The 23,567-nt window shown below is 37.8% G+C and overlaps 1 protein-coding gene across 12 annotated transcripts in view; it reads right to left on the bottom strand.

Moving 5' to 3' along the window:
- The window catches only part of hdac4 (histone deacetylase 4), a 492,096-nt gene that overhangs the window by 49,322 nt on the left and 419,207 nt on the right, over positions 1-23,567 (bottom strand). For 11 of the 12 annotated variants that reach the window (XM_043693112.1, XM_043693104.1, XM_043693105.1 and 8 more), the window contains 3 exons: positions 8,720-8,840; positions 5,709-5,755; positions 1,037-1,144 (listed from right to left, as the gene is read on the bottom strand). In XM_043693112.1, the coding sequence (XP_043549047.1) occupies positions 1,037-1,144; positions 5,709-5,755; positions 8,720-8,840 (276 nt within the window). The remainder of the gene's footprint in view (positions 1-1,036; positions 1,145-5,708; positions 5,756-8,719; positions 8,841-23,567) is intronic. The other variant, XM_043693107.1, reaches the window with a different exon arrangement.

Genomic DNA, 23,567 nt, shown 5'->3' with positions numbered 1-23,567 from the left:
AAAATAATTTGAAAATACAGTTGTATAGCTACCTGAGGATGAAGAACTTCAAAGCAGAGGTGAGCATGATTGCTCCTTCAAAGAACTAGCACAAACAGGACAGACCTGATGGGTTCCTTCTGTGCTGATCTTTCTGTGACACTACGTCTAAAGAGAATTTTCCATTACAGTGACTACACTTCGGAAGTATTTATTTGCTGTGAAGTACTTTGAGATGTCCTTTAGACAAAAAAGATGCTGTATAAATTCAAGCGAAGTCAATCATTTTGCTCTTTTATAGTATATTACAGGTGGATCTGTGACAATCCTAACTTTGATTCTGATCTCGCCAAAATGAATTATGTGCATCAACAATCACAGGCCTGGTCGAGGCTATTCCATATTGCAAGCTGCATGCTTTAAGTGACAGAAAGCAATGAATACATTTATATAGCACCTTTTATGAAATTACGACAACCTAAATTGCTTTATAGGTAATTATGTATAGTTACGCATGTAATGTAGAAAACACAGCAGCCAATTTTCACACAATGTCCCAAAAATAAAGTGATACTGATCAGAACTGGTTTTTAGGCATTCGCCAAGGGATAAACATTAGCAGGATAATGGGGGGTTGGGGGCAACTCTAGTGTTCTTCTTGAATCGTGTCATGGAATCGCTTACACCAACATGAGGGGGCAGACAGGGCTTTAGGTTAATGGCTCATTTAAATAATCTCCAATAGGACAGTGCTCCCTTGTCCTGCTCGAAGTGTTATCATGGATTATGTGCGCAAATATTTGGAGTGGGGCCTGAACTCGCAAGACCCTGTTACAGAATGTTACCACTGAGCCATAGTTAACACAAACATCCCAAATTATCAAGAACATGAAAGGATGCAAAAGTAATTTGAGCTGGATTATGAAAAACATTATTATTAAGAATTTGTTAATGCTTTTATTCATTGTCCTGGCTCCAATGGCATAATTTTCTACATCCAGGTGAACTTCCCTTTTCCCAGTTGACAGTTATTACTTCAACGATGAAAAAGACTTACCTTTAATTCCTTAGTCGCCACTTTGAAAACAAGTTCAATCACACAGCCCACTGCTAAGCGTGCAGCACTGGATGAATGTATCTCATTCCAAATTGTATCACTGTCAACCTAACAATCAAAAAAAACTCTTATTAAATGGTATTACATATAATACGGGTCCTTCTGATTTGTTGTGGACAATGCTCCCCTTAAAATAGAGTTAACAATTAATAGAATACAGTGGTTATATAAAAATAGTCAGGATATCAGAGCTGTACAAAATAGTGGGCATGGTGTTCAGGTATCCAGCATGAGGCTCCTTCCAAAAGGGTTTGAAACAAGCATTCAACACATAAAATCCAAAATTTAGTATGGTAAATGTGCAAGCCAAGATTTTAACCTAGAAACTGTAAATCTTGTACTTGCAATAATAATATGGAATAATATTATTGATATTTAATTGTAAAATGCAATAATGGCAGCTCTGACTGGATAAAAGGATGTGGTTCTTCCAGATGAAGAGCTGATGCGCTAAACATCGACTCTCCTGCTCCTCGGACATTGCCTGATCAGCTGTGCTTTTCCAGCACCACACTCTTCAACTTTGACTGGATACCAAGATAATTTTGTTCCCGCACCTCCTCAGTAATAAGTGATTATAAAGTAATTGAATAATTTGGCGTTGAGATATTAAATGAAACTTCAACCTATGCTAAAGCAGTACTGAAATCCATAAGCAAATATCTTTTGTGTAGAACACATATATGGTACATCATATGAAAAATTAATTATCCTAGGGACTAAGGTTGCATATGCACACAAACAGAAATATCCTGCAATGGTGGAAACTTGCTATTTATGGCAGTTAGTCTAATACCATTCATTTGTTTCAAGCCAACAATTGTTTGAATTAAAATGAACGGCTTGATGGTGTAATTTCACTGTAAAGTACAGACTGAGTGGGTTGAATAGCCTCCTTTTGTGCAATAATGATATATTACGTTGCAATTTTATTTTCCAAAGTAACTTTAAGAATTTGATTACAATGACTTAAATTCAGGCTTCAGTTTGCATCATAGAGAAACGTAAGAATTTAAAACTAGGAGCAGGAATCAGCAATTCAGGCCCTCAAGTCTGCTCTGCCATTCAATACGTTGCATCTTGGCTTCAATCCACTTTTCTGACCACTCCTCATAACCCTTTAATCACTTACTAATTAAAAATTTGTCTATCGTCTCCTTCAATTTATTCAGTGTCCTGGCCTCCACTGCACTCTGGGATAGTGGTCTTCACAGATTCACAGCACTTTTAAAGTAGTAATTCCTCCTCATCTATGTTTTCAATCTGTCATCCTTTAGCCTAGACCTCTCATTCTAGATTGCCCAGAAAGGGAACTACACACTCCACATTTACTTTATCAATCCACTTTAGCATCTTATACACCTCCATTAGATTCCCTATTATTCGTCTATACTTCTACCGAGTACAGGCTTAAATTGCTTAATCTCTCCTCAAAAGACAAGTCTTTCATCTCAGAACTACCTCCAATGCAATGGTATCCTTTCTCAAGTAAGGGAACCAAAACAGTACATAGTACTCTTGATGTAATCTCACAAGGATCTCACTGTACAGTTGCAACAATACTTCCCTACTTGTTTACTCCATTCCTTTAGCATTAAATGCCAAAATTCCATTTGCCTTCCTTATTATTTATTGTCAAGAGTGTGGTGCTGGACAAGCACAGCAGGTCAGGCAGCATCCGAAGAGCAGGAGAATCAACGTTTCGGGCATAATCCCTTCATCAGCCTCCTGATGAAGGGCTTATGTCCGTAATGATGATTCGCCTGTTCCTCGGATGCTGTCTGGCCTGCTGTGCTTTGCCAGCACCACACTCTCGACTCTGATCTCCAGCATTTGCAGTCCTCACTTGCTCCTTATTATTTACTGTACCTGCATTTAATTTTCTGTGATTAATATAAGCTAGAACTCTTGGCACTGGAGCATTTTGAATTTTCTCTCCATTTAAATAATAAGTTGCCTTCCTATTCTTCTAATTAAAATGGATAACCTCACACTTATCCATTTTAAATGCTATCTGCCAAATTTTAGCCCATTCATCTCATCTTCCACATCCATTTGTAAATTTCTTATTTCTTCATTATAACTTACTTTTCCAGCTAGTGGGAGCACTTTAAGGGAGGAAAGAGAGATAGAGAGTTTGAGCCGTTCAGGAGGATTTTCCAGAGCTCAGGGTGGATAGACCATGGGAAGAGGCAGATTTCAAAGTAAGGAGATGAATTTTAAAGATGAAGCAAGGCCAAACGGGTGTCAAAATAGTCAAGTGAGCACTCAGACAATAGGTGAACAGACCTTGCTGTTCATTAGGAAGTGGCCAACCGAAGTTTTGTATGAGTTTAAATGATCAAAGGGTGGAAAATGGAAGGCTGGTTTGGAGAGCCTCTACAGATGTTCTAACAACATAACTGAAGTGTGTGACTATTGCTGTCAGTAAGCATGAATTGGTTTAGTAAATGAGGAGCTATTTTGTAAGTGTCGTCTTGTTTCGTAAATTCTCAATTTTCACCATTTTACTGACACAACGTGCTAAATTAAGAAAATAAACACTTGTAATGAATATTCAGACTTTGGATGAGGGTCAGAGGCTGGCAGAGATGTTATCTGGCTGTGGTCTGCCTCAACAATTCAGCTGACAGCATTTATTTTGCAGCCTACAAAACTAGAATGGAGCATAAATAAGGAAGATGGAGAAAATGGAGAGGCCAAGAGAAAACGGGTCAACAGGACCAACATGAGAGAGATACGAGTAGCAGAATTGCAGGGTTTGTCAACAGAACCGTAAAACCCAGTCATAAATATGTTGACAAGTACACGTGTTCTTACCATGTAACTGCAAAATAATGCGAAATAAAAAGAAAACTTGAAACTATTTGCTCCATTTCTATTAACTATTTGGACATGTCTGTATTTCATCAAGTGTATTGTGCCTTGTGCCTTAAATAAAAAAAACAAAAGCACTGAAAAAATGTCAAGAACTATTTGTCATGTAGATAACAAGGATCTAGTGTTAAGTGAAACCACAATGTAGCTGTATGCGAGTAAACTATTCAACATAAAAACACATGTTGGACCTACTTCCATTCACACGCACACTGAGTCCAGTGCTATTTGTATGGTCTTTGTGCTTCCTTCAATTCTTTTGTTTATTAAGCAGATTAACAGAACTCAAACGCTAGCTCTGGGAAACTCACACTGTTGCAACAAATTGACATTGTACCACTATTCTGTTCTTTCATTCACAATTCAGAAAAAAATTACCACTGAGTCACTTGCCTTACAAAACAACCCAGTGTGTCAAATACTGGTTATGAACACTATTTGTTGAAGCAAAATTAAGAAACTTTTTTAAAAAATGAAAACTTGAAAAACAGCACTAGGTTTTGATAACTGTTGGCAGCATTCTAAGTACATTCAATCAAACAGATAAACTATCATGGGACAAAAACAACACTGATCTCAACCAGTCAAAACAACACATTGCATTAAAACATTTGGTATCCAAAATTATTGCTGTAACAATTCTAATCAATTAGAAGGGAGCATGAGTGCCACATACATTTGTTAAATATTTTGACCAACACATTCAGCATAAAGCAAAATTGTTGCACTATAATCAGAATCTTAGAACAAGCCAGGGTTCTTAAGTGCTCATGGAGAATTTAGAAAACTATAGTACATTCTCACACTGAACAAAGTAACGTGGAGACCAATTAACTATTGAATTTGTCAATTTTATTTTATCTTAAGACACAATATAGCTTCTGTAATTGCATAACGTAAAACACCCATGAAATGTCTGGGCCATACATATCACACAAATGATCCCTGATTGGTGTTAACTTATATTAACTCAGCTGAGGCAATAATATACATGATATATGGTTTCAGCAGCTTTTACTTGGGAAAGAGAAAATCGGGACATGTACAGGGGATTTTAAATCAGCAATCATTTTGCAAAGTGTGTATTTGTTGATGCTGGTGCTGACATTATCAACTGTGCTATTTCCAACAGTCAAACAGACTGCTGATACAGTCAAAGATGAATATTGTAATGGTTATTCAATGAAATACCGAGGATGAATCTGATCTGTATCCAACTTAGCAGGAAAAAATGAATTTCTTTTATTTCCTTCCATTGCCAAACATCATCTGTGGCTAAGGGAGGCTTGAAAACAACTGTGTCCATGTAGCAAGTTTTGTTGATCTGCATTGGCTGCAAAATAACAGGACAAATTTTGTGCCACCATAAGGCTGGCAAAACAATTTTTCACATTGACAAAGTGAATCAAGCTGTGTGGTGGAATCAAGGATTTATGGAGTGAGTACATATCCCACCAGCTCTGTGCAACTTTGCAAGTACCTGCTCTAAGGAGTACTACTTCAGCCATCATTCAATTTCTCTGAATCTGTTCCCTGAACAATGTCACACATATTTCAATTGTGGTTTAGCCAACACTCTTAGTACAGCAAACCTTGAATTCCTGTTTATAGGGGGACATCTGTTCTCAATTATGTGCTGAGTAGAAGTCAAAGCAACAATTTATGTTGCTGCTAAAATGGAAAGAACAAATAAGACATTATTTACACATTTTAAAAAGGTAAAAAAAAGACTTACTCCAAGACCGCCACAAGGAAGCATAACAAACATTGGAGTGACAGAACCTGCAGAATGATATTTAAAAAGAGCATTTAGTTAATAGTACCAAGATAAATTATAATGTTTGCAGAAATGTTGTAATCACAACTCAATAATGGGAATTACAAATACAAACTTCTGCAAGGTGTATTCCTACTAATGCTGTGTTAATCCCTTTACTGGCCTCTTGGGCCCTTGCAAAACTTTTATCGCTGAAATAGTTCGTCACAGTTTATTCACTGTGCTAGCGTTTTTGAAATAATTTTTCTTTCTCACAGTTTATTTTATTGATTACTGGAAACAATTGGTTCACAGCCTACATACAGTTCAAATCAAGATAGAAACTGAAAAAAATTGTAATGTAACAGATGTTTGAACCTCCAGGAGATTCTGGATTCACACCTAAACACATTGATTTCAAAAGCAGCAAGGAACAAAGCGCTTTTTCTTTACTGCCTACCACAACAGAAATAACCTAATTTCCTGAAAAACTATAATGCATGATTCCTTAATGTAGACTTATAAGTAAGCCATATAGGATGCTATCATGAATACCTCAAATGAATATGTTTCCACCTCACACTGATGGAGTGCATTCTGGACCCAAACTACTTGCATCACATTAGTATTTCGTTGCAAATTACTTTATAACTGGTGATATCCTTATATCTTGTTCTTGAACCTTTTATTAAGGGTAACAATTTCACCCGATTTACTCTGTCCAAGCCTTTTATGGTTTTGAAAACTTTGATCAAATTTCTTTTTTAGCCTTTGCTTTTCCAAGGAAAACAGGACCAACTTCTCCAATCTACCTTCATAACTGAAGTTTCTCATCCATGGATTCATTCCTGTAAACCCTTCTAAACTTTCTCCAATGCACTCATATTCTGACTAAAGTGAGCCACTCTGAACTGTGCACAATACTCCAGCTAAGGTCTAAGTAGTGTATCACCTGCAATGGCTTTTCTTCCAATTTCTGCAGTGTTGAATTTAGTTAAGATCTATCCTTGATACCTTCTTACATGAAGATGAGCACTGGGGGTTGCTGACTCATTAACTCCTAGTTTAGCAAAGGTTGATTTAAAAATTCTAATCCTTGTTCTCAAATCCCTCTCTAGTCTCACCCCTATTTTGCTAGTCATATGAAATACTTCTAAGGTTTAATTCTGACCTCTTCAACATCCCAAATTTTCATTGCCACACTGATGCTTGTGCCTTCAGCTGTTTAAAATCCTAAGCTCTGCAACTCTGACCTTAAGTCTCTTCACCTTTCTTTTCTCCTTAAAACCAACTTCTTCAGGTAGAGTTTTTAATTATTTGCCCTATTATCACTTTAGGTGTCAAATATTGCTTCATGCATTCTTACGAACCACCTTGGAAATAACGTATTAATGGGCGTACATAAATGAAAGTTGTGGCTGTTGTGTGGCAGCTATTCCCTGAAGTACTCAACAACTTATGCATACAATATATGTTATATTGTGTCCAAATTTGTTTTAAATCATTGAAATTCAAATAAATAAATTCAATAAAAGATCACTTTTGATTGAGAAGTCCCATATTTTAACCATATCTAAGTTAGGAAAAAAGGTTGCTGCTTAATACCTTACAACACCTTAGATAAATTAAATCGTCTGGGTGCACACAACTTCCGAAGACACGAACGCTTTTACTCACTTGATAATAATCCTTTAGTCTTGTCAAGCTTTACATACAGTTTGTTTCTGATTGGCTGAAAGGCTAACTTTTAGGCCTGTTTTTACAGCTTGTCAAACAGCAACTACACTTCTTGCAACTTCTAAGGACATAAGAAATAGGAGCAGGAGTAGACCATCAGGCCCGTTGTGCCTGTTCCACTATACAATAAGATCATGGCTGATCTTTTTGTGGACTCAGGTTAACTTACCTGTCCTCTCACCATAACCCTTAATTACTGTTCAAAGGTCTATCTTTGCCTGGAAAATATTCAACGAGATAACCTCAATTACTTCATTGGGCAGGGAATTCCACAGATTCACAACCCTTTGGGTGAAGAAGTTTCTCATCAACTCAGTCTTAAATCTGCTCTCCCTATTTTGAGGCTATGGTCCCTTGTCCTACTTTCACCAACTAATGGAAACAAGCTTCTTGCTTCTACCATATTTATTCCCTTCATAATTTTATATGTTTCTATAAGATCCCCTCCCATTCTTATAAATTCCAGTGAGTATAGTCCCAGTCTACTCAATATCTCCTCATTAGCCAACCCTCTCGACTCCGGAATCAACCTCGTGAACCTCCTCTGTAATTATGCCAACTGTCAAAATAGAGCTGGATTGTAACAGGCCTGAAGTACTTTTAAAGTTTTTGAAGAGAAAGTAAAATGAAAAATGAAATAATTTAAAAATCTGAGTGCAGCAAGAAAACTGAAATGGAAAGAAAGATATGGGAAAATGACAGAATAGCATTCAGAGTTTGTAAGATTCTAGCTAAAATTATAATTTTAAATTTAGAAACAATTTTAAAAGAACACAAAAACATACAACCTTGCTTTATTACTGCAAGTTTAATTATTATTTCAGAAACAATGTATGGACTGAGATTTCCCAACCCAGAGAGAAGACTCATTTTTCAACTTGCTAACTGCTTAAAGTGTTAAAGTTCCCCACCGGGAGATCATACTCCTGCATGCAACCCAGCTGGATTACATTTAAACCAAGAAAGGACAATGTGACATGCATAACAAGAACATCTATTAAGTGCAGGTAGCTCCTCAAAAACCCTTTAAAACAAACAGGCAAATTAGAGAACTTAATACTTTTAAACAGAATGCTGTTGTTACTGGTTAAGTGTTGAAACTATTGTGACGGAAGGATAAAAAATGTTTTTGGAATTCATCTCTCATTTCAGTATTTACTGTTATTATATCACTACCAAACTAATAACTGGGATATAATTATTATTCCTGCAAGGCTGCATCAAAAGGTAAAGAGGAGTGAACTGCGCTGTACCTAGCAGTTTCTTACTGTCAAGCTTCTGTCTGTTCAGTGGGTTTGTGCCATAAAGTAATGCATGCTGCTCCGAATGGACGACCTGTAGCTCCTCCAGAGATGCTTTTCTTCCTCTGATACACTACAGAAAAATAACATTTAAAATATAAGCACAGTACATAAAATTATAAAGTGAAGGCAAAGATTAGTCAGTTTAACATAAATCAACAAAACTATTTTCAACAGTTATGTTAACATTATGAAGTTTATAGAATATGTTTAAGGATATTATCGTACAGTTAAAGATTATAATATTTTGGGATTGTATATTTCAATCAAAAATAAATTAAGGGGGCCATGTTACATCTTCTGAAGTCTGCCTGATAATAACCCTGAGGAAGACTCAGATTGTTTTACTGAGCAGAAGGTGCAATGTATTAATGCTCAGGGACAATGACTACAGACCGAGATCTTTCGAAGTCGCTAAAAGGTCTTATTGGTATTGAGCTGTGAACAGCAGTGCTACAAACTATCCATCTATTTTTAAGATGGAAAGGAACTGGGATTGAAGTTGGCCAAATAGTTTTACTTAAATACAAAGCTAATGTGTTTTCTGTTGCCTTGGGGGAGAGGGAGCCATTTTTGATATGAGGTCACAAGCTTCTCTATAAATCCATGAATATTACAAAGTTAAAAGTCACACAACATCAGGTTACAGTCCAAAAGGTATATTTGGAAGCACTAGCTTTTGGAGCACTGCGAAAGCTCGTGCTTCCAAATAAACCTGTTGGACTGTAACCTGGTGCTGTGTGATTTTTTAACTTTGTACACCCTAGTCCAACACCAACATCTCCAAATCATGAATATTACAAGCAGGCAATAATTTACAGTTTTTGTTTAGCGCTGTGTCTATTCATCTGAGAAGTGGAGAGGAAGAGACAGACAATCAGATAGGCAGAGAAAATGCTGATTCTATCATTCACCTTGCAGAACATGGGTTCACCTTGCTGAACTCATGTCCAGATTGAAGCTTGATTTTTGGAGGATTTAAAGGAAGCTGGTAGACTCACCAGCTTCTAGGAACTAGAAGGAAAGAATCCACAGCATAACTCTCACAGTGAAAGTCAGTTAAGGGATTGTAAAATACTCAACTGGGCAATTAAAAAAGAAAACAGTCACCAGGAGCTGAGAATAATTTAGACTTGTTTATTAAAGTGTCCACTTAAGGCACAGTGTAACATATCTGGTGGGAGCTTTTCAGCTGTGTTAAAGTGAAATGTGGGATCTCTTTTGTAGCTTAAAGTCTAATTTCTTTGGGTTATTTGTTTCAGTAAAAGTTTTAAAATGTGAAGTCTTGGCGTGTCATTTGACTGTTAGCTGGAAGTTAAAATTTCTCTTCAACATTTATTGATCTTTATGGAGTTCATTAACAATTATTACTTTTATTGCTATCTTTTAATCTCTGTCATCCATCATTATCCACCAAGGGAGAAGCAAAAAAAAAATTGACAATGATGAAAATAACGAAAGCTTGATATGTTACATAAAACTAGCCGGTAACTGTAGTGAAGTGCAAAGCTATCGTTTAGTTAATTGATTCAGATACTATCATATTGTAAAAGCATAGCTAAATTAGTTTACTAATCCAAGATTAATCCCATATAACAATAGTGTCACAGCCAAAAATTGCACCTCAGCTGTGGAGGACCACAACAAAGTCCATTATTGCCAGAATGGCACACATAAGCCATCATGGGTTGTTTCCAAATGAATGCTTAGGATGCTCACACCAAGTATCTCTCTCCACAATTTTAATTGGAGTGTTAACTTGCTTGTTATAAATGGATTAACATCTCTGCTAAAAGTGGACAGAATTTATAATAAACATACTGCTTATTTACTACTATCTGAGAGACAAAGTTTCAGTTTGTAGCTTTTACATACACTTAGGAGGTAAAGACATTCGCTATCACATTGAACATCGACATATTGTTTGCCTCAGCAATTTTTATTGGATGGCAGATACACTATAATTATACTGAATGTTATCAAGAGAAAGCTGGGCTACATGTACATGATTTAATTGTGGCTTAACTTATAAAATATACTGCTATACTGTTGACAACATTCCAAAACCTGATTGATGTGGTTCCAAACAATTAAATGAAGTATGTCAGAAATGTGTAATTGGACAAATGGAAGCAAAAGTACTGCAAATATTTGTGGTAAAGTTAATAAATGTGTTGAAGGGCAAGAACACATTCAGTGGGTCTTTTCTGAAAAAAAACCATATTTGGCTCTAATAAGCTATTTATAATATTTTACGGCAGTATGGATCACCAAATTTCCAAAGAAACAAACATCATAAGTTTCTGCTTTTAAATGTATTTTAGCTTTTGAAACAGGTAACAATCATTTCAGGAATTCAAAACTGGAAATATACCCACTCTTTTAAAAGAATACCTTCACATATCAAAAAACATAGCTCATCAATTTTAGTGATCCTCTGATTTTGTCATTAACAATCCTGCTGCCCCCTGCTGTTACTGGATTTCTTGCGAGCTATGAAACAAATCTTGCTGTTAACCAGAGGTGCAAACAGCAGGGGGCCTATGCGGTTTTACTTAAATATGCAGAGTGGAATTTATTCAGGAAAAAGTGCTGAAATAAGTACAAAACTGAATGCATAAGAATCTTCTATAATAAACATCACAATGTGGACATAACTCAAAAAACAACTTTTCACCTATGACATAAGATTGCACAACATGTACTAATTGAAGCTTTTCATCTTGCCCTCATTACTCACCATGAATAATATTCATTTGCAACATAGCCGCATTATAAATTAAACAGAAATGGTCTGGTAGCACAATTGAGGATGTTGGTAAACATGTCAGAAATCTCTCTGAACATGAGTTTGTTCTTGTAAACAATAACTAAGTGCTGGAGAAACTCAGCAGGTCTGGCAGCATCTTTGGAAGAAAACAGAGTTAACAGTTCAAGTCCAGCAATCCTTCTTCAGAACAAGACTCAAGATTTGAAACAGTAACTCTGTTTTCTCTCCACAAAAGGGCAGCACAGTGGCTCAGTGGTTAGCACTGCTGTCTCACAGCTCCAGGGTCCCAGGTTCGATTCCAGCCTTGGGCAACTGTCTGTGTGGAGTTTGCACACATTCTCCCCGTGTTTGCATGTGTTTCCTCCAGGTGCTCCTGTTTCCTCCCACAGTCCAAAGATGTGCAGGTCAGGTGAATTGGCCATGCTAAATTTCCCATAGTGTTAGAGGGAATGGGTTACACTTCGAAGGGTCGTTGTGGACTGGTTGGGCCGAAGGGCCTGTTTCCACACTGTGGGGAATGCAATCTAATCTAATAAAAGCATCCAAGCCTGCTGAGAATCTTCAGTAATTTCTGTTTTTGATTGTTTCAAAGCTCCAGCATCTGCATTTCTTTGTTTTATTTTAATTTGTGCTTGCACAAGGGTTCAATGTTGTGGTGCCCTTATGCCGCATTAAACAGGAAGAGGTTTTCACTGAGTTCAAGCTCTTTCATTAAATGTGACTGTGCTATTGGAAATAATTTATTAAATAATCTAGACTGTGCTCAAAGCTCCACCAGAAACTAATTTAAGATCATTGCTGAGCTCACATTGTAAAGCATTTGTGTGTGCTAGAAGCTAGCTAAGATCCCAAGATTCTGTTTGATGTAAAGCAAGCTTATACATACAGGTAGTTCTCCTATAATGCCAGAGAAACCTTGCTTAAGAGAGAATCACTTTAATATAAATAATGCAGCCAGTGGAAAAAATGGGGTTAGGGGCAGACCGGTAAAAATATCATTCACGATCACTCAAAAGTCATCCAAAAGTCTAATGCAAAGTATAGCACAGCCTGAATGAAAATTGAAATCATATTTATTAACAAAAGTAAATTTAACACAGTACATTTTAAAAAAATGTAAGAAAACTGTTCTCTGTACAGTACCTCTCACAGAAAGCTGCTTTGTCAACAGCTGACATTGGCACATGCGCAGGACAACAGGAAGACCGGTGCTGACATTGTCCATGCAGAAGTTACTGCATGCGCACATTGGTGTACCCAGAGAACAGCTCAAAACCAGCACAGATGTTGCACATGTGCGGACACTGGTGCATGTGCTGAATGGGAAGAACATTCCCTCAACAGTCAGCGGCAAAGTGAGAAACAAATTTGTAAGGAGATCGCAGTTATCTGTAAGAATAATACAGTGCTTATGGTAGGGGATTTTAACTTTCCAGTCATAGACTGGGACTACCAGGGTGTTAAGGATGGAGATGGAAAGGAATTTGTTAAGTGCGCAAAATAAAATTTTCTGATTCAGTATGTGGATAGACCTACTAGAGAAGGTGCAAAACTTGACCTACTCTTGGGAAATAAGGCAGGGCAGATGACTGAGGAGTCAGTCGGGGAACACTTTGGGGACAGCGACTATAATTCTATTAGTTTTAAAATAGTGATGGATAAGGATAGACTGGATCTAAAAGTTGAAGTTCTAAACTGGAAGAAGGCTAATTTTGACAGCATTAGGCAAGAATTTTCAGAAGTTAATTGGGAGCAGATGTTCGCAGGTAAAGGGACGGCTGGAAAACAGGAAGCCTTCAAAAATGAGATAACGAGAGACCAGAGACAGTATATTCCTGTTAAGGTGAAAGGCAAGGCTGGTAGGTGCAGGGAATGCTGGATGACCAGAGAAAGAGAGGTTTTGGTTAAGAAAAAGGAAGCGTTTGTCAGGTGTAGACAGGATAGATTGAGTGAATCCTTAGAAAGGCAGTAGGAATATACTTAAGAGGGAAATCAGGTAAACAAAAAGGGGACATGAGACAGTTTTGGCAAATAAGGTTAGGGAGAATCCAAACGGATTTTATAAATACATTAAGGACAAAAAGGTAACTAGGGAAAGAATAGGGCTCCTCAAAGATCAGCAAGGCAGCCTATGTGTGGAACTGCAGGAGACGAGGGAGATACTAAACAAGTACTTTGCATCAATATTTACTGTGGAAAAGGACATGGAAGATATAGAATGTGGGGAAATAGATGGTGACATCTTGAAAAATGTCCATATTACAGAGGAGGAAGTGCTGGATATCTTGAAATGCATAAAAGTGGATAAATCCCCAGGACCTGATCAGGTGTACCTTAGAACTCTGTGGGAAGCTAGGGAAGTGATTGCTAGACCCCTTGCTGAGATGTTTGTATCATCAATAGTCACAGGTGAGGTGTCGGAAGACTGGAGACTGGCTAACGTGGTGCCAGTACTTAAGAAAGATGGTAAAGAAAATCCAAGGGACTATAGACTGGTGAGCCTAACAGCAGTGGTAGGCAAGCTGTTGGCGGGAACCCTGAGGGACAGGATTTATATGTATTTGGAACGGCAAGGATAATCAACATGGCTTTGTGCATTGGAAATCATGTCCTACTAACTTCATTGAGTTTTGTGAAGAAGTAATGAACAGGATTGATGAGGGCTGAGCAGTGGACGTGATCTGTATGGACTTCAGTAAGGTGTTCAACAAGGTTCCTCATGGTAGACCGGTTAGCATGGTTAGATCACATGGAGTACAGGGAGAACTAGCCATTTGGATACAGAACTGGCTTGAAGTTCAAGACAGAGGGTGGTGGTCGAACGTTGCCTTTCAGACTGGAAGCCTGCGACCAGTAGTGTGCCAAAAAGATCAGTACTGCTTTTGGTCATTTATGTAAATGATTTGGATATGAACATAGAAGGCACAGTTAGTAAGTTTGCAGACGACACCAAAATTGTAATGGACAGCAAAGAAGTTTACCTCAGAGTACAACAGGATGTTGATCAGATGAGCCAATGAGCTGAGTAGTGGCAGATGGAGTTTAATTCAGATAAATGCGAGGTGCTATGTTTTGGAAAAGCAAATCAGAGCAGGACTTATACACTTAATCGTAAGGTCCTGGGGGGAATGTTGCTGAACAAAGAGACCTTGGAGTGCAGGTTCATAGTTCCTTGAAACTGTAGGTGCAGGTAGATAGGAAAGTGAAGAATGAGTTTGGTATGCTTTCCTTTATTGGTCAGAGCATTAAGTATACGAGTTGGGAAATCACGTTGTGGCTGTACAGGACACTGGTTAGGCCACTTTTGGAATATTGTCTGCAATTCTGGTCTCTCTTCTGTCGGAAGGATGTTGTGAAACTTGAAAGCGTTCAGAAAAAATTCAGAAGAATGTTGCCAGGGTTGGAGAATTTGATCTACAGGGTGAGGCTGAATAGGCTGGGGCTGTTTTCCCTGGAGCTTCGGAGGCTGAGGGGTGACCTTAAAGAGGTTTATAAAATCATGAGGGGCATGGATACGGTAAAGAGACAAGGTCTTTTCCCTGTGATGGGGGAGTCCAGAACTAGAGGGCCTAGGTTTAGGGTGAGAGGGAAACATTTAAAAGGGACCCCAGGGGTAACTTTTTCATGCAGTGGGTGGTGTGTGCATGGGATGAACTGCCAGAGGAAGTGGTCGAGGTGGTACAATTCCAACATTTATAAGGCATCTAGATGGGTATATAAATAGGAAGGGCTGAGAGGGATATGGGCCAAGTGCTAGCAAACGGGACTAGATTAGATTGGCAGATCTGGTTGGCATTGATGAGTTGAACTGAAGGGTCTGTTTCCATGCTGTATACCTCTGTGACTCTATATGCATAACCTCGAGGAGATTTCGGTGCGCACATCTGCACATGTGCAGAATGAAGTGTGCAAACCAATCCCTGCTGGAATCGTGCTATTGCCGATAGAGGCAAGTGTTCTCCAAAATATCGTTCCCCAATTCTTCAGCAACGTTGTAGCCAAATTGTGCTGCTGGAACGCGCGTTATCCCAGAACTAAGTGTGTATCTTTTTTGAAGAAATGAGTCAAACTCTGCTACATTCTCATTGCAATGCCTTGACCAATCAGAATCAATCTGCCTGGTCTGAGAATCAAGATTGACAGTTAACTATTCTTGATGATCCTCCATCCTATTTATGGCCCAACCAATCAGCACCCTTTTCTCATGCTGCATGAAATGGTGTCTTTTTTTTCCCCAAATCAGTTGTTTGTCTCCTCATTGTGGCAAGTGCAAGACTAAATAGTTTCAACTTCTAGTCTCCTTTTAACATTGTTGAAGTTTTATACTGTCAAGCACTTATTTAATTCCGTTCCTTTATATCTTTTACAGGATACTGATTTTCAATGCATTTTCATTACTTGTAGTTTTTTAATACTTAACTTGGTTTAAGGTACACATGGTCCAATATCTTGCAATCCACCTTACAATTAGGTGAAATCTTTTGATCAGCATAACAGAGAAAAGCTGTTCAGTATTCTGTTCAATATATTTGGTATTCCACTCTACTATATAATGTAGTCCAAGCTAATGTATCCTATTTTATGCAGAACTAACCACGACTGGGTAGACTGCTGCCACCAATTATCCAATCTACACTTTTAAAAGGATTAACCACTAGTGAACCTTAACAACAAGATGTAGCGTGTTAAATGACAATATTAATTTTAAGTTACATTGGCTACTTAGACATAATTACTAAGATTATCAGAAGCTAGGGCAAGACATGGCCGACTTCACTGGAATGTCACATTGAGACTCTTCCCTGACTTAAGAATGCATGACATAATCAGATTTGGTGGAGCCTAATGCAGTCCCCAACATTAATACTTTCAGAATTATTATAAACATATTCAAGCCATCTAGCTATCTTAGCAGATGAAATTCTAATATTTCTAATGTACACATTTATACAGTAATAACTATAGCAGTTTAATAGTAATGAAATAAAATTTAGTTGCTCAGAAAATATTATGTTCGGGTAAGAAATTTTAATGAACAAGCTAATTTATATTTAAGAGTCGAAAGGATGGTGCTGGAAAATCATAGCCGGCCTGGCAGCATCCAAGAAACAGGAGAGTTGACATTTTGGGCGTAAGAAGGGCTTCAGGGTTGTGCTTTTCTATCGCCACCCTTTTCAACTCTGACTTCTTCAGCTTCTGCAGTCCTTGTTTTCTCCTAATTTATACTTACACATTTCAAAATCTTTTCATGCTACAGCTTAGATATTCATTAAATCAGTAAATCAATCAACTTTGAGCCTATAAAGTACATGTTGGATTACAATACTGAGATTTCCATACTATATAGCAATGCTGGTGACATTCATTTATGAGTGGATCTTTAAAAAGAAAGATGAAAAGAAATAAAGAAACACGTGGAAGAGGGGTTTGTGACAATTGGAGTTACAGTTATAGGCGATTTTGGAATCTGGAATTCATTGTGCTTGAATGAAATCTGCAGTTCTCGGAGTCAAGCATAGATATAGTTATTTCTGGTAAGCATTTGTCTGATCTGTGACACATTGCAACATCTAGGAAGCTTGTACAGCCTTAAACCTGAACACTTAGTCAACCTATGCTAATCTTAATCAGCTGCCTAGTACCTTTAAATCAAACTTTATGGAGAGAAATCAATTTATTCTATAAGAAGAAATTGATTGGCACATTGAAATTATTTGAAAATAGTTTCATACTTTAGTTTTTCCTTGGCTACACTTTATTTCTAAATACCTTTTTTTAAAGCAACGGAGTAAGAAACTGCAGAGAAAGTCCACCTTTGTCAAAAATAACTTTATTAATATTGCAGTCAAAAGGATTAATCTATAGCTCTATGAAGAAAACCACACACTGACAATATAAAAGTCTGGATTCTGGATATATGATCTTCAAACTGAAGGGCAATTAACCATTTCAAATTTTCAGGGTTACACCTTATAGTTTCATCTCAGTAGAAAAATAATTCAGTATGTAATAAATGGTATGAATTCTATCCCAATAAGAACTTCTGAGTAGTACCACAGGAGAGCTGCTTGTACAGAAACATTAACTAGGTTGAATTCTACTGAACTATTGGCCAGTTTGAGAGGCTGAGGTTATTCAACAGAATGGGAATTAGACTTGAAAAATAGGAAGCTAATGTGTCAATCATATATTCATTTTAATAAGTGAGACAAGTTGCATCAGAAACTTTCAATGGAACCATCGTTCTGGGGCAAACTATCATCAGGCCAGTGATATCTTCAAGGTAGAAGGAAGAACACACCTCACGTCACAGATTTACACACATTGGTAACATTCATACAGATATATGGTGTGCCTTTGCTGAAAGTTATTGCCTTAAAATATTCACTTTAAACATTTTGGGGTCTCTTCCTCTCCTGAATTTCTGTTTAAAATATATTTTCTAAGTTAAATCTTTTGTCTGAGCTCAAGCAGCATCCTGATTTTCCCAGGCAAAATTTTAATCACTTTGTTTTGAAATGTTTGTTCTTTTTGCAATTGCATATATTAATACATAACAATAATATGCTCCTCCCATCCAGGTTGAATCACTTGGACACCCCTCACCCACTGTTAACATTAATTGCACATCTGCTTTTCTCCTGTTCAAGCTGACAAGTCCCCCTCTGTTTCAGGTGATTCTCACAACTCTGAATGAGACCTGCTGCTTTCCTAGTGTTCCATGTCATAGTAACAGAATATGCCCTGCTGTAAATTATTGTTCTGTTTTGAATCTGTGGCCTTTAACTGGATCCTTCACTGTACACTCTATCACTGGTGTGTTCTTGTATGGAGGGTTGACCCCCCCCCCCCGCTGTCCGTCTCGGCATGTAGTTGCTCATACATAGTCTCTGACTCCAAATGATGCTAGGCATGTAATCACCAGTTTCTCGATAGCCTTTTCCATTACCCCAAGAAAAATTATTTCCACTGAGTTTCTGATTTGTCATTAGAATAGCATTGGTCCCAGTCAGGATGTCACATGGTTACCTAACCAATTGCAATTAATTTGTTTCCTTCTCTGTCAGCAAAGTTTTAAAGAAGGTTTTATCTCTACTTTATAAACATTTTGATTTTCCTCCAGCGCACAATGCCCCAGGATTTGTCCTGGATCTTAACTGCGGTCTCTTGGTCCTCTCCTGCACTTTTAAAAAATATTCATTCATGGGATTAGGGCATCGCTGGCTAAGCCATCATTAATTGCCCATGCCTAACTAAGTTAAGAGTCAACTACATTGCTGTGGGTCTGGAGTCACATGTAGGCCAGACCAGTCAGGATGACAGATTTCCTTCCCGACAGGACATTAATGAACTTGATCAACCTCTTCCAAATATGTTTCTACAAATAATTTTCATGCTATTTCAGCTTAGCAATTTATAGATATTTATTAATTTACTTGTCTATAGCAAATAATTCTTGTATTTTAATCATGATTTGAAAAGAAATCCCAAAATGTTCAATTTTTGTTAAGAATTGTACCTTTGAATTATGCATGTTAAAGCATGGCTATTGTGTTTAGACAGGAGGCTGTAAGAATGTTTGCATTTCACAAGAGTCATAGGGAGTAGATACATGGGCCAAGTGACTGACAGCAAAATAATAAACCAGAATAGAAGGACTGAATGACAGACTAGTAGGAAAGGAAGGAGTTAGTGTAAAGGTAAAGGGATAAGTGCAGAGTATGTGAGTTGGAAATGGCGCTGCTGAGGGCTATTTTTCACACACATCTCACCCCAAAAGCAACCTGCAGGTATTATTAATTTATTTCACTGCCGTACCATCTATTTACCCCATCTAAAATGAAGCGTGATAGCAAGAAAAGGAGAAGCAAAATAAAGTTAGGGAGAAATTAAGAAAGAAAGAGCAAACTTCTGGAGGTCAGAGAGAAGAACAGCAATATGAATACAATAGAGACAGTTTGGAAAGAAGCTGAACTCTCTGATATACTGGGTGCAACTAAGGAAATCAACTAACGTGGAAGGAAATATTAATTAATTTGAATTGCAATTCTCAAAATGATGACCTTTTAGCTTCCCTTCACGTGTCAAATATCAGATAGAATATATTTGCATAAATTATTTTTAGATTTGCCACATATTATTCAAAACTGTTTACAAGAAGTCAAATTAGACAGCACAAACTTTGCAACGATGCCTATAAGCTGTAGTGAAGACAACATATCAACATTGCTAAAGCTCCCAGTTTCCCTTTCAGACACATCAACACATATCAGTATGCTGTGATGGAATTCATTATTTTTCCTCGTACATAATTTGTGCAATAAGCCAGTATACTGTGAACATCGTAACATTCAGGGCACACGAAGTTCTATGGGATTCTAAGGGCCTGTCAAGTAATAGAGGTGGGATTGTTGCAAGGTTTTTAACAAAGCTGTTCCAGGGTCACTCAGGGCAGTTCAGATATTATAGGCAGATGGGGTGGGGAGACACAGGAAGGCAGTGTGTGTAAGAGAGAAACACAGAGACCAGCTCCAAGCAGGAGCAGTGCTCTTTTAGCTGTGCTGCTGAAAATTTTGCTACCTTGAGATTGCTAGTCAGGCAGTTTGTCAGAAACAGGCGAAGATGGTGGTGAGACCAAAGCAGCTTAATGGACCTGAAAGGAAACTGCCTGTCATGAGTTGGTAGTTGGATAAAGAAATGTCTGACAGTAGGGATATTCTGTTGAGAGCAGCCAAAGAGCTTGAATTGTGTTGGTAATTAAATGCTGGGGTGCAGCCTTGTTAATCCAGTTGGATGCAATCTCAGGAGATGGGATTGAGGAACTGGGAAGTGAGCAGTCACTGCAGAATTCAGTGTCTTTTGAAAGAATTTCAAAGCTAGATCTTCAAAGGAAAGAAACTGGAACTTTTTGTAAAGTTTGAAATTTGATGACCCACAGTATCAATAGTGTCTCAGGGTTCTGCGGAAAAAATCCATGACTGCATTTGTTGTTCTGTGAGTGTGTTCAATCATTGTTTGTCTTTATTCTGAATGTTGGAAAAATGTTGTACTGTTCTAATTCTGTATATTAATGTTTATTGTTGTTTGATCAAAACATTGATACTGAATGAATGTAAAATACTGTGGATGCTGGAAATCTGAAATAAAAATGGAGAATGCTGGAGAAACTCAGGAGATTCAATTGAAATATTAACTGATTTTTCTCTCAACAGATGTTGCCAGTCTTGTCTATTTTATCTTGGAATCTTGTGGTTTTTTTTCTTTATTTAAGCTCCTGAGATCTCACATTTTGTTGACTTTTTTAAAAAAACAAGGTTATGAGTCCTTAGCCAGATTGTAATTTCAAATTAGGAGAACTGGCATGGGATTGTAATCATATTAGGTCAAAAGTAATATTTCTCTTCTGAAACTCTATCTCAAAGTATGAAAAATTATGTCTATTGTACATATTGATAAACTAAGTTTCCTGGTCAAGAGTTCACCTGTTGAAAATATTCTCATATTACTCAATGAGGGAAGACTGATGCAGAATTCAGCAAGGTAAACAGAATAGTAAGGTAACTTCTACAAAATTCATTGAAAGAAATACAGTGCAGTCTGCACTGTATGATTTAACATGTTCTGACTATTAATTGATGTGCCATTACATTCAATGGTGGGTGTAACATGATCACCATATCTCTAGGTTTATGTTAACTGTATAGGTTTTCATATAATTCAATGCATGATATATGGAAATAATACATTCCAAATTTGACCAAAGGTTTTATGCTTCTATTTATACTTCTTCCAAATGGAAACAATGTTCAATGTAGTCATGTAACAGTGTAAACGCTTTGTAGGTAAAAGTTCAGATGGAATGTTGCCAGTGTCATGCTGAACTTCAGGTCTTTGAAATCACAATATGTTTGCATTTAGCAATATGTTTCAGTGTAAAACCAACCACGTGATGGTCTCACCTGATATATCTCATAGGTCTTACTAAAAATGAAAACATTTTTGGGAGAATATTGTTTTATAAACTGATTCAATTAGGGGATCAAAATTCTTTTACTTGGGGTTTAACATATCGCTATTAAAATGCCATAAAAGTACAAGTTATTGCACAGTCAACTTTTTTTTGGAAAAAAGAATAGGTAGGACAAATACCTTAAATAACAGGAGTTTTCTTTTGAGACTTGATGTAGGATTGGGATTGATAATTTTCATTTCTACAGATATGATTACATTCTAATAACAAATTAACCAAATTCCTTTTTGATAGACAAATTAAATATATCACCAATGCAAGGGGGTGATGGTTAGATGCTTCTTACTGAAGATGGTCACTAATTGGCATGTGCGGTGCAAATATCATTCGCTACCTGTTGGCTAAAACATTGACATTGTACAAGTCTTAATACATTTGAAAATGGATGGCTTCAGTATTTGAGGAGTTGGGAAAGATATTGAACATTGTGCAATTATCAGTGAACATACCTGCTTCTGATCTTATGATGGAGGGTGGATCATTGATGAAGCAGATGAAGATGGTTGGGTCTAGGACACTACTCTACTCTAAGGAACTCCTGCAGAGATGCCCCAGAGCTGAGATGACTGATCTCTAACTAGCACAATCATCTTCCTTCATGACTCAAACCTGCAGAATGCTTCCTCTTTGATTTGTTTGGACTCTTTGATACCATACTGGGTCAAATGCAACCTTTGTATCAAGAATAGTCACTCTCATCTAACCTCTGAAATTCAGCTCCTTTGTCCATTGCTGAATCAAGGCTGCAATAAGGTCAAGAGTTGAGTGGCCATGGCCACAGTTTCAGTGAGCAGATTATTGCTGAGCAGGTGCTGCTTGATAATACTTTTGGTGACATTTCCATCACTTTACTGATGGCTAGGGGAGAGACAAGTTATGGAGCACCTGTTTCAGTACTACTTCAGAATGTTGTCAGGTTCAATATTTTTTGTAGTATCCATGCCTCCAACAGTTTGTTATCAGATGGAGGATTCCAAGAGGCTGAAGACTGGCACCTGTTAACCTTTGGAAGAGGCAGAGATGGATCATCCACTCGGCACTTGTAAAGTCCTTCAGTCACACCTTTTGTACCAATGTGCTGGGGTCCCCCATCACTGAGGATGCGGATATTTGTGGAGATTCCTCCACTAATGAGTTGCTTAATTGTTCACCACCATTCATGGCTGGATGTGACAGGACTGCAGAGCTTAGGTCTGATCGGCTGGTTGTGGAATCACTCAGCTTATGCTGCTTCGCATACTGTTCTATTTGTAGCTTCATCAGATTGATGCCTCATTTTTAGGTACACGTGGTACGTACCTCCTGTACTGGTTATTGAACCACGGTTGATTCCCTGGCTTGATGGTGATGGTAGAGTTAGGGATAAGCCAGGCTATGACATTACAGATTGTGTTGGAGTACAATTCTGCTGCTACTTGATGGCCTATAGTGCCTCACAGATGTACAGCCCTTGAGTTGCCAGATCTGTTCAAAGTCTATTCTATTCAGCACGCTAATAGTGCCACACAATACAATGCAAGAATATCCTCAATGTGAAGACTGGACTTTCACTCTACAAGGACTGTGCAGTGGTCACTCTGACTGAAATCTTCATAGACAGACACATTTGTAGCAGGCACACTGGTGAAGTCGAGGTCCCTGTGGTTGATCCTCTCACCATCTGCTGTAGACCTGGGAAAGCAGCTGTGTGTTTTAATGTTCAAATAGTTCAGTCAGTAGTGGTGCTGCTCAGCCACTCAACAGTGGATACTGAGGTACCCCATCCAGAGTGCATTATGTGTTCTAGGGTGTAGGTTTGCTCGCTGAGCTGTAGGTTTGATATCCAGACGTTTCATTACCTGGCTAGGTAACATCATCAGTGGCGACCTCCAAGTGAAGCAAAGCTGTTGTCTCCTGCTTTCTATTTATATCTTTCTTCTGGATGGGCTTCCTGGGGTTTGTGGTGATGTCATTTCCTGTTCGTTTTCTGAGGGGTTGATAGATGGCGTCTAGATCTATGT

The sequence above is a fragment of the Chiloscyllium plagiosum genome, chromosome 7, assembly GCF_004010195.1.
Source record: "Chiloscyllium plagiosum isolate BGI_BamShark_2017 chromosome 7, ASM401019v2, whole genome shotgun sequence".
NCBI classification, from domain to species: Eukaryota; Metazoa; Chordata; class Chondrichthyes; order Orectolobiformes; family Hemiscylliidae; genus Chiloscyllium; species Chiloscyllium plagiosum.
This window is presented reverse-complemented; position numbering and strand designations above follow the sequence as displayed.